Source organism: Nilaparvata lugens, chromosome 7 (genome assembly GCF_014356525.2).
Source record: "Nilaparvata lugens isolate BPH chromosome 7, ASM1435652v1, whole genome shotgun sequence".
Taxonomy (NCBI): Eukaryota; Metazoa; Arthropoda; class Insecta; order Hemiptera; family Delphacidae; genus Nilaparvata; species Nilaparvata lugens.
Genome location: NC_052510.1, coordinates 38,024,193 through 38,037,061, shown reverse-complemented (window position 1 = coordinate 38,037,061; position 12,869 = coordinate 38,024,193). Strand labels below are relative to the sequence as shown.

General features: G+C 32.7%; 1 protein-coding gene across 29 annotated transcripts in view; it reads left to right on the top strand.

The window, feature by feature from the left end:
- Positions 1-12,869, top strand: part of LOC111059297 (protein unc-80 homolog) — a 177,154-nt gene that overhangs the window by 154,424 nt on the left and 9,861 nt on the right. For 24 of the 29 annotated variants that reach the window (XM_039432683.1, XM_039432677.1, XM_039432690.1 and 21 more), the window contains 4 exons: positions 632-794; positions 4,139-4,285; positions 8,834-8,947; positions 11,971-12,098. In XM_039432683.1, the coding sequence (XP_039288617.1) occupies positions 632-794; positions 4,139-4,285; positions 8,834-8,947; positions 11,971-12,098 (552 nt within the window). Of the gene's footprint in view, positions 1-631; positions 795-1,675; positions 1,794-4,138; positions 4,286-8,833; positions 8,948-11,970; positions 12,099-12,869 lie in introns of those variants that run through there. The other 5 variants (XM_039432675.1, XM_039432671.1, XM_039432688.1 and 2 more) reach the window with 4 other exon arrangements.

The following is a 12,869-nucleotide window of genomic DNA, read 5'->3' as shown; positions in this document are numbered from 1 at the left end:
AAATCAGTCGTCGAAATAAAATTATCATGATAATTGAATAGGAATACATTCAGTACCATTATTCCTTTATTTTACAAACTGATGCTGAGCGACTACACGAATTTTATGATCTGACAAGTCTGATAACAGTCCTAAGAATTATATTAAAAAAATTATTGAGTAAAATATTTATATCTTTTGACGCTTAATTCAAGAATATTATCGACATTTTGTGAACTCACTTGTGTGTTTAAAGTCTCTTTTAGGATGGCTTTAAATTTAAGGCTTGACTTAATCCCCGTCTCAGTTTTATTATAGGATAGTAATAGAAAATTATGTAATAATCAATATCATTAAAATTAATGTTTATAGTTGATATTCAAGTATGATATCCAATTATCTATTCATTTTATTACTTAATTCACGTATTATTTAAAATAAAGTGGTAATAAAACAGGCTATGATTACAATTAAAATTGTAATTAGTTTTTCATGTATATATTGCCACAGAAAAGGGAAAGCATGTTCTTCTCAAGCACTTGTTCTCTGTGATATTGCATAAGTTCAAGCAAATTATTAGATAAGCGTCGTGATTGATTACAAAAAGTTATTTTAAATTTCATTGGATAAACGTTATTTACTTGGTTTGCAGTTGAGTCAACCAGCACTAACAGATCAGGAGAGACACTATCACTTTGTTTTGAGAGAGAAATTGACAGGCCTCAGTCCCTCTATCCCGAAATGCAGAGGCGCTTTGTTAACTGAGCTCATGCAGCAAATGAAAACTCTCAAAGCAGAATTGGAATTCCGTAGTGGTGAGTTCTATTTTCTCTTAGGTCTATTCCCTCAAAATTATGAACGTGATTTAGTAGATTTATAGATAAACATCCGTCACCAAGGGCAATGATGCAGAACTATGTCTGGTTCAATATTAGCACATCCTGTCGCACTTCCTCATATCCATTGTACCACTTGAAACCTGGAAAATTTGAGATAAGTTTACACGCTATAATGAATATATTTACAGTACAATGAGTTTCAGAAGACGTAATATCCTAATATTGTTCAACAGAAATCGTGATCCATGAGAGCTCTTAGAAAAATAATTAATACTGGATTAGTCAATTATTTATTTGGATATTAAGTGTTATCATTATTAGTCGTAATGTGTGTAACTACAAGAAATCATAAGTTACTCTGGGACTAATGAAGTCCTAGAGAAAAGTTGATGTACTCGAAAGTTAATGGTTTGAGAAAGAGTGAACAGTAGGGCTAATATTGACATTCCAACTTGAATAATCAGATCAGATTTGTTTTCCTCGAACCTGATTGATCAAAAATGCCTTCGATTGATACCTTTATTCGGATTTTAAGTTATTTCATGTCTCATTATTCAATAATAGCTTATTTTTATTTGATTGAATGTATCATAATGTATTCATTTCACAGTACCTACGTTTGCAGATTTCAAAATAATTTCAGAAACACATTTCTGAATGAGTGAAGAACTTTTTTATTCATTCTTGCTAGTTTTTCTTTGTTGTATAACGTTTTGGTTTATAACAATTGTTTCAAGATATAAAAATATGTTTTAATTACTTGTACAATATTGAATGACGCCATAGAAAAATAAATTGAGTCAATTTGACATTTCTATGGCTATTACTAAGTTAAGTTCTGGACAAAAATGTTCCAGTTGCTTGCGATGCTGTTCTACAAAGCCGTTCAACACAGTCCTCCGCTAGCCAGACTAGAGAACCGAGCTTGAAGAGCAGTATTCCCTCATTTCGCAAACGACGTTCTGTCTAGCCTTGGTTTGTGTCAAATCACACTAGCATCAGTGGCATGTATTCTCGGACCTAGCATCCAAAAAGACCTTATTAATCCACAAACTGGTGCTATGAACTACGAATAGTTGTTGGAGTTTTTGTAATTAATATTTGTGGAAACAGTGTTCCTTTTCTCCCAAATTGGTTATTGTGAGAGCCCAACCTTCTGCTACCTGATTGTTATTTGATATTTGATCACCCAAATGCAAGCACTCACATCCAAAAATGAATCTTGCAAGATGTTGTGGTGTGTTACAATTGTTTGCACTTGAGAAATCCCCTGACAAAACTCTTGAAATGCTCCCTTTATTCTATATGTGAAATTTATTTTAATATCCTCAAATTGAAACATTTTTTTTTATTTGATTGCAGCCTATTGTGCCATATAAACAGAAAATTAACATTTCTTTTCAGAATTGAAGATTTTAATTAATAATTTATTTCAATAAGTTTCGGATGCCCAACATCATAATTTCAACTAATGTAAAATTTATCATTGCAGTATTTCAATCTTAATCCTTGATAACTGATAAGTGGGCAAAAAATCATTCAGAATCTTTCAACATTCATGTTGATTCAGAAATAAACATAGTAACATTGTGAATTATTTGAAAATAAAATTCAGAAGAATAATTGAAAAACTTCCGTGGTTTCATTGAAATTGATTATTTTCAATGAACTGGAATAATTCAGTTCTTTGAATGTCAATCAGATTAGTTTTTGCCCTTATCAATTAATATGAGCTTGCTTCATTGCTTTATAATATTCATATTTGAAAAGGAAAAATAATTAAAGCAGCTAATGGTATTTCCATATTCATAGCATCTTTCATCTAACTTGTAAATAATAAAAAGCCTAAAGATTTATTTATTGTTCTATAAATTCTCCTCCTTCTCTCGACTGTCTTCCAAACGCTCTTTCTCTTCTGCTTGGTGTGTTGGAATCTTGTATTATGATCTTCATCTTAACCCCCTGTCATTTACTTTTCTGTAAAAATCCTAACATGGAAAAAACAATTCTCAGTCATTAAGTATAGTCTATAAATAGAATCATCTAGAGGAATTTTTTTGATTGAATAATTCAGCATTCAATTAGTAATAAAGTGCATGCATCCCTTTGAAACTCATCAGTAACTAGCCGTCCCAAAAAGCATAATATGTACCGTACTTTCTCAAACCAACATCTATCACGATTATCGTTCTAGTTAAGTTCTACAAAAAGTCTACAGGAAGTCAGTTTGCAGAAATGATGACAGCTTTTAGTTCAGAACAATCAAGATGTTTTTATTCTTGAAATTATTGACTCTATTCCTATTCCCCCTTATTATTATTATTTTGAAATTACATAACTCGAGGATGCCGTACAGCGTACATAGGAAGATGTTCACTACCTACAACTGTATATAGGCCTACCCTTCTTCCACTTTACTAGCAAGTGTTGTTTTTTATTTATTCTCAATTTGCATGTTGGAAAATATTGTTATTTCTGGATTGAACTGGGTACCGTAACAAGTTGTCACTGAAAATCAACTCTACGATTTTTATTATTTGAGCATTGTACTTTTACAGAAATTTAGCGTACATAGGGCACAATAGCACTCATGTTAGATTATTGTCTAGGTTCACTGTTTGTTTCATGAGCACTAGAAAAGATTCTCTATTATTCCACATCTTAATGTGATCATTAATATTTTTATTGAACCTTAGCCTACCTATCTTATATACAGAATACATTAGAAAGTGTTGTAGAAACTATATTATAAGAAATAATAAGATCAAAATTATCAAAAAAAAAACAGTGTGCTCAGTGTTAAATAGAAACAAGAGCTGAAAATATTCAATAAAAGTTGAATTTATTCAGATCAGAAGCAGTAAACCCATTTACCCATTTCATCAATAAACCCGGACACAAAAATATTTGTATACAATTCAATTAGAAGTAATTAGCAACATTGAAAAATAATAAATTAGAAATTTAATCATTCATTACGTTTTACATTTATTTAAAATACGTAATACCTCTCCTTATATGTTGTATGTCTCCAGAATATCCAACCACTAATTATAAAAGGATTCTTTACTATTTAAATGCATTATATATTTTTGTAAATTCAAAATAGAAGTTATTGTTTAGGTTTAAACCTGTTGTTTAATAACGGAATTGATCATAAATTGATGATGTAGTGACATATAATACTAATTGGCATTATTATTTTATTTCATTATTTTAATCATATCATGGTTTGTGTTTATACCAGTATCTGCCTATAAATAGGTTGCTAAACATGTTTTATTCAAGTTTCCAATTTAATTAGCTATGATTTGTTTCAGACGAGCAAGCCAGTAGTAAGAAACCGTGTAACGACGCCGACCCCCCACCCATGCATCAGAGACACCATCGACCCTCCATCATAGATCTGCTGAGAGACGGAAGCAGCAACCTTCAGAGCGCTCTGCAGTCAGCAGCCGGACATCGAGGTATCAAATCGCTACACTCAATACAACTAGACTTTTAGATGCTCAAGCAACAAGCTTTTATTAGCCTGAATAGTTTCAAAAAAGCGTACAAGCTTACTGTCGCTATGTCGTTTCAAACAGGCGAATGAATAGCTGAAAATAGATCGAATAGGTACTGTGTGATTCACATTTTTTTTTCTTTTTTGTTTAATTCAATATTCACAGTCGGTGATATTACCTTTAGCACATTAAAACTGTTTTAGAAATACAATAATCATGATACATTATTCTACTCCATATTCAATACTTCATTGGCCATCAATCAAATTGGGTCAATATACAGAGTAACAACGAGAAACATTTACATTTTGAAAATTAAAAAAACATTATTAATTTTTAAAGATACTATTTATTTAACTTGAGTAAAATAGTTGCGATTTTTATATTACTTTGAATCCGTTTTAATCTGGAGTAAAAACAATCAAGGAGGGTGTAAAAAGTGGTGGAGCCAAGAGATCAAAGAGCTGAGAAGAAAATGGCCTGGAAAAATGGAAAAGTACAAAAGATCTCGATGACAGAGCAGTCTATGAGCGGAAAAGAAATTCTTGTAAAATTCTGGTAGCAAAAGCAAAGAAATCGAGCTGGGAAGAGTTTGGGGGAAAAATTGAGTTTGGGGGAAACAGAAATTTCTGGAAACTTATTCGTCACCTGAGAGGTAAATATGGAAGGAGAGTGAGGAGCATTAAAGATAGCCAGAATAATCTGAAAGTGAACGTAGATGAAGTTTTAGAGGTGTGGAGAGAGTTCTATGAAAATAAATTTAAGGAAGAGGAAGACAGACAGGCACAGAGAGAGTTCGTAGAAAGGGAACAGGATGGAGCAATGGGAAGTATACTTTTTGAAGAGGTAGAGATGGCCGTCAGAAAGATGAGAAATAGAAAGGCTGCAGGAGAGGATGCTATAGTACCTGAAATGGTGAAAGCAGGAGGTTGAACACTAATATGTGAAATAACCAAGCTCTTCCAAGTTGTGTGGCAGCTAGAGAGGATTCCATCCGATTGGAAAAGAAATATCCTGATCCCAATTTACAAAAAAGGAGACTCTTCACAATGTGAGAATTACAGAGCTATTTGTTTGATTAATGTGAATGCCAAGTTATATTCATCTGTCCTGGAAAGTAGACTCATAACTCATGTTGAGAATGAATTAGATGAGGAGCAAGCCGGTTTCCGACCAGACAGGCAAACACACAAGACCTGATTTTCTCACTGAGGACAATATTGGAGAAGTGGATAAGTAGAGGCAAGACAGCATACCTGGCTTTCCTCGATTTACAGGCAGCTTTCGAACAAGTACCAAGAGTACAAATATGGAGGGCTCTTGAGTGTAAAGGAACGCCCCAGAAACTTATGCAGGGCATCAAATCTATGTTCGAAGAAATACAAGGAGTTGTGAGAATCAATGGTAAGACGTCGGCTCCATTCCTCATGGAAAAGGGAGTGAGGCAAGGAGACAGCTTATCCCCACTCCTGTTTATAATATTCATGGATGAAGTGATAAAAATATGCAGAAGAAGAACAGGGAGGTCAACCGTAGGCATGAGAAACCTCAGGCCAGTTCAGTGTCAGGCTTTGACATACGCTGATGACATAGTCCTCATAACAGACTCGGCTGAAAACATGCAAACGGCGGTTACAGAATGGAATGAAACACTCAAGGAAAGAGGCATGCATGTTAATAAAGTGAAGAGCCAGGTCATGATGGTAAGGAGAACTGAACAACAGGTGGAGGAAATCGAAATTGAGTGCGATGGCCAACCATTAAAGCAGACTGACAACTACCAGTACTTAGGCACAAACATGAACTGCACTGCCAAGCTGCAAGAAGAAGTTAGACAAAGGACTCAAAAAGCTATGCAGGCATACTATTCACTCAATAGAAGCATTTTTGGAAAGGCTGAGGTGAGTAGGAGAGTAAAATCAAAAGTTTGTTTCAATAATTGAGCCCTTCCTATTGTATGGAAGTGAAAGTTGGACAGTCAGTAAAAAAGAGAAAAGCCAAATAAATGCGGTCTGAATGAAATGTCTCCGAAGAATAGTTGGGAAAACAAGACGAGACAGAGTGAGAAATGACCGCAGAAGGGAAGAATTACACATTAAAGCGGTTGAAACAACAATCGATGAACGGATACTCTCCTGGTATGGACATCACCTGAGAATGGACGAAAACATAAAGCCTCGCCAATACATGGAGGCCAGGGCACAAGGCAGACGACCGATAGGAAGACCACGGGTGACATGGGAGGCAACTTTTTCACGGATAGCAGCAGAAAGAGACAAGACCGTGAATCAGTTGAAGAGAATGGCTACGGACAGAGAGAAGTGGAGAAGATGGATCCGAGGCGACCACCCAACGCTGTGAAAACGGCACATTGGGATAGATAAAGAAGAAGAAGAAGAAAATAGTTGCGAGTTTATGTCATTTATTTTACGGAGAAAAAATTATTTCAGGAAGGCGATGCTTTTTCCCTGAAGAAATTTTCCATTCTGTTAGCTGGTAGCTCTTGCACACTCGTTCTAGTGTATCCTCAGTGATGAACGCCACCTCAGTACGTATCGTCGCCCCTTTCAAGTCATCTCAAGTCTGGCGTTTATGTCGATAAACTTGTTCTTTCAAATTCCCATAAAAATAAAATCACTTTAGATGACTTGAAAGCGGCGATACTTACTCATTATTCATTTACTATTACTTACTTTTATTTCTAAAATGTAACTCGTGGTCACTCTGTATTATTCAAATCACAATTTTCAGAATCCTCAGACCTGAAATTGAACAAAATTTATGGTCAATCATTTATTATAATGTCCTATAAGTTCAAAGTGTCAATAATAAAAATGTTCTATTTCTTTTTCTTTTTCTTTTTCTTATTGTCATTGGCTATTAAATTTGTCAATTTATAGTGACTACCCTATTAAATGTAGTAATCTTTAATAACATTCGCTGTAATCTTTAATAACATTCTCAGTACTGGTATTTGTACACTATTAATCACAATGTTTGTTACCTACCAATAATCTAAATTCTATATAACTTACATTTTTCACGGTTCTGGAATCAATATTATGTAGATCAATCTATTTCTCTCGTTAATAGGGTTTACTCTCTTGCATTTTCATTTTATTCAATTTTCATGAGGATTTGCTTGCGCAAAAAAGTAAATTTCAATTTATTCATGACTTAATCGTGTATTGTTATTATTAAGTTATTACAATTGTTATGGAATAAGATTTGTAAATATAGCCAATCAAGAGCTCAATTAGAACAATTTATTTTTCGATAGAGTAATCAATTAGAATTTTTGTAACGCTTCAAATCACCTTAGGTGGTAATAATAATTTTGCATTTTATTTAGTTGATGGCAAATTTTTCAGTCTCTAAAAATCTGATTCATATGCCCACATTCTGTTCAAATTAGTCATTTGAAATTTTATTTTTTTAAATTCTTGAAATTTAATTCATTTCTCATCTTTGAATGGTTGTGCTACTTTGAATTTGCAAAAATGGTTGTGTCGTTTGTACTGAATATCCTCACCTTCATTTATTATATTTTGGAACATTTTCAGTATTCATAAATCAATTTCACTCCCCAGTAGAATTGTTTTTGATATTTAAACAGGCAATTTCTAAAATAATATGAATTGTTTATAATATTTTCGTATTAATATACAGTCCCAAAAATGGAATCAATCACAATCTCAGATTGATTCTATCAGACTCGAACCCTTATTTGCTTCGGTTTTAATATTTTTTCTAATTGACATTCACAATAAGTACCAATGTATTATATTTATTAGCAATAGTTACAACAACACTTGTTTAACCATACCGATTTTTGAATGAGAGGCACTTTCATATGTTGCATAACATTGTTACATGTTGAGATTCAGTTTCAACAAGTGAAATTGTATTTTCTCGGGTTTCAATGCTACGTTCTAATCAATTCCGATTCTGAATAATTTCAAGTTTTTAGTATTCATTTGAATTTTGCAGTAATTTTAATACTTGAATGTCACCAAATTTTTAATGGGTTCGAGCCTTGTATCAGCTCAAATTTTTCAATAATCAATAATAAATCATTTCTTTGATTGCCAATGAATTGCAACCAGAGGAGTTTATTAACAGATATATAAACTTAATAATCATAATACAGATACAAAATAAGTTGCTAATATTATAATATATCAATGCCACCAAATTTGCAATGAGCATTTTCAGCTGAAGTAGCCTACAACATTCATTGATAATTATGATCAATCTGCAATGTGATCTAATATTTTAATTAATATTTTTAGTTCATTATTTTTATTCATTTGCAATAATAATTTCAATATTCCAGCTCTGTATAAGTAGTTGATATTTACTTTAGTATTATTCATTTGCAATCAAGATATTTATTTATTTGATATGAAATATAATTTTTGTATATTTTATAAGATATGGTTTTAGAGGATGAGGAGAAGCAAGCAAGGAAGATGATTGGCTATGTGCTTTCTGTTCTGTTCTGTGTAGAATCAGTATCTAGCTCTCCGGGGCCAGTAGGCCCAACATGCAGTGCCGGGGGCAGCTGTAGCCAGCACTCCTCGCAGCACAGTATCGCGTCTTACGGACAGGGAAAAGGAACATGTAATTCACGCTTTACAACAATATGTGTTCGGTGTTTTAGTTGTTTGCGGGGTGGCCACAATCTATCCTATCAAACACTCAATAGTTGTCCAAAAACCTGCACACCCCAACACAACAAGACTAGGACAAAGATCGGCAATAATTGATGCAAATAAATAATATGGTTCAGTCAAGAGAAAAAGGTTCAAGTCGCAGCCACGTGAGGTGCATTGAGTACTGCGCATGCGCTCTGCCATTTGGCCGCAATGCAGCCAACCTGACTTTGACGTTCTCTTCACTAAAGGGAGGTCCGCGTTATAATATTATAGGACAACAGCGTTGCCGTTTCAAATTTGCCTTGCTACTGCCTTCTATAGAAGATAGCTGATACCGGTATATCTGATGTGATATTAACTATTCACTCTTGTTAAAATAATGAAATATATTTCATTCGTCAAGAAAATACCGTATATTTGTCAATGATTTGATAGTAAATTTTCATAATTGAGATAGAATCTTTTGTTGATTAATTATATTTCCACATTGTTGAAAACCGACCTGGCAGCGTTGAAGAACTATAAAAGGATAGCGCTACCTGTTTTGTCGAATGATAGACAAGGATAGCAACACCAATGTTAATCAAATGCTGACATTATAACGTGGACGTCACTGTAGCTGAGTTTTTCCTTGTGACTGAACCATCTATATTTGTCTGTTTGTTGATAATAAACCTAGCACACTACATACGAGTAAAATATATTTATGTAAACTGCACGTTTCACTTTAGCCATCCAAAACTTCACACAATCAAAAGAGTCGTATGCAGTCACAATGCAGCCAATTTTATATAGTTAGTTGTACGAGTGAATTATTATGGCTTTCTATATTGTATCAAAATTGTAGGACAGAGCCGTAAATTTCTTGCCTCCACACAATTAAATTGATTATAGCCTATTTTTCACAGTTTAATATTCACGTCATAGGAAATGATAGAGAGGCATAGTTGTCACGTTTCTTTTTTCACCGTCTTTTATAGTAGATAGCTGTGATTCAAGTAATATCTCTATATCTTATATAATTTATTGTTTCTTGTTTATCTTGATTCTTGTTTCTAATTATCAATTCTATCGCAAATATATTAGATCATGAGAACATACAATACATTTATCTTTTCATGATTTAAGAATACATTTTAATAATTGAGATAAAATATTATGGTAGTTCATATTTCTTGATAGCCTAAAGACAATTTACCAACAATACGGAGATGGAAAAATATAGAGGTATCTGCTTTATCTAATGACAGGAAATGATAGCAAACCAATTTTTATCAAGTGCTACTTTGAAACGTATATCTATCTCACAAAAGGCCTTCTTCCATTTTCCCAAGGAAATGTTATTTCCATTTGAAAATACAGGCATATAATGGTCTAGTCCAAAGAGTCTAGTCTGGGGAATTTTCACGCTGGAGTTTTATCCAAGTTGATAATTTATTTGCAGTTCAACTCAGTATCATTATTCCTCAAACAGAATTTTGTAATTCACTTTTCTCATGTTGATAATTTTAATCATTTTGAACTTTTATTATAAAGCTGCCTCATATTTAAAGAAAAAATTCAAATCTTGAAAATACTGGTAGGCATAGAGGTCACTATAGAAACAAATTCTAAGAATCGCTTAAATTGATGAGTTAATGTAATACTCGTAATTATCCTTCATAAACCCCACTCATTTACACCCTAGTGCCAAACCCAACAGGTTTTTCCTCTTTTATGCATGATACTCTGTTGCAACTTTAGTGAGGAATGCCAACATCCTAATATTTCCTCGCTTGTGTAGAAGCTCTCCAATAAACCCTTACAGAAGAGGTTTGGAGAAAGTAATTACCAGCTTATAGGCTGTAATCGCTATTATCCTGTCATAAATATTATAATGTAATAAGAGCCGAATCATTTAATCTAAACGAATAAAGATTCAAATGTCCAAATTCAATTATGTTGAAATTGTATAAAATATTATATGAATTTCAGCTGATTCAAACTTCTTTGATTAAATTACTATATTAATTTTGAATTAGAGAATATTAACAGTAAGCTTTAATGATATATGTTGCTCAAAAATGTTTTTTTAAAGTACCTATATGGATACATTATAAAAGAGAATAGGTACTTTGGTGATGCAATGTTCCAATGTAATTTTCTCTCTAATAATGTGCCTACATTGACTGTAATGTTTTACCTAGAGAATTACAAATCCTAATTATCGAACCCCATAATCACAAATATGTATCAATAGAAATCCAGTTAAAATAACCGAACTTATATAGGTTCATAAAAACGTTGAATTTTAGTTAGCTTCTAAATTATAGAATTCAATGTTTGTTATGGTATTAATGCCATGGTATATTACGTTGAATGTGGCCACCTTGCATTTAGAAACCTGTCCTTAGAAAACTTGTCCGTCTGTCTGCCTGCTGATTGTTGCTAGGAAAACTTATCTTAGAATAATCTACCTCTTAGTTGAAGAACATAGGTTTGCAGGTGAATATTGTTCTGTATGTTACCCTTACATTGATTGTATATTCTCTGTTAGTTTTTTATCAGTAAGTTATTTGTTTAGTTGCACATACAACCATGAATGAATCCTCATTCAACTCTTCAACTACCTGTCTTGAACTATTAGAGTATTTCTGTTGAACGAAACTTGATGTAGTAGGTTATTCTGCTCTTCTATAGTATTTTTGGCGTACGGTACTTGTATTAGAAAGCAATTGTGAGTCTTCCAATATTCTCATGATTTTCGTTTGAGTTATCGTATCAAACATTACTATCGTTACATGGAGAAATCAACACTCAACTATAAGTTCCTCATAATTTATTGATAAATTTATTTCATTGAACGACTCATTCATATTATTTGTTAACAATAACTCCAGTCATTTTTGAAAGCTCCATCTGATATTGAATATAATTCTACTTTCTTGTTGTCAAAAAGTTGATAAGTTTTTGTGTAAATAATAGAGTATTTTTGTGATAATGTTTGAGCAGCGGAAGCTCTGAGTGCCACAGATGACAGTGCTGGTGAGCATGGATCAAAGCCCAATAAGCCCAGGCTGCAGCGGTCGAAGGCCCAGAGTCGTAAGACGTTCCGTCTCCGCAAGAGCAGAATTGAGGTGTTATATCTATCTCTCAAGTTACATATTCATTTCAGAGAATACGTGTGTATGTCAGATAAATTATTATTGAGTTATGATCCAATAGTCTAGATAATATTTTTCCTACTATATTAAATATAGTAATATAAATTACTTCAAATTTTGAAACTCATCAGTTTATCCACAATATATCATGTGATGCTGTTTTATAATGTTGAAATTAATGATGACAAGAATCATCGTCAAATAGAAATTATTAATTCTAAAAATTGAAAAAATCTTATGAATATTAAAAAACGAGAGTATGAGTAATTAGGAAATTGGGAATTTGTGTTCAAATTTCGTGAATGTCAAAATAATTTTGTATTACTAAAACTTATTTTGCAATATTTTCATATTTTTTAATGATGATATGAATGAAGAATATTTTATTATTGAATTAGCATTCTCCAGAATAATAAATTTCATAAAAAAATCTGCTTTTGCTACTGCAAACCGACTGCTACTGCAGTCCTATGTACAAATCTAATAAATATGGATGTGACAAAAATAAAACAATGTTTTTCAAATGCCACATTTCTTCGAGAAGTATTTGCTTTTTTATCCTATCTTGTATCTGGCCTAACCTATTAACCAGAATCTGACATTTCAGTATTTTAGTCAAATAGCGTTATGTCTTGACTAATCTTTCAATATAATTATTCATGTACAAACGCATTCATTAAACACATCAATTTACAAATATTCTATGTCATGGTTGAAGAAATTGATTGGTTGTATAATACTTAC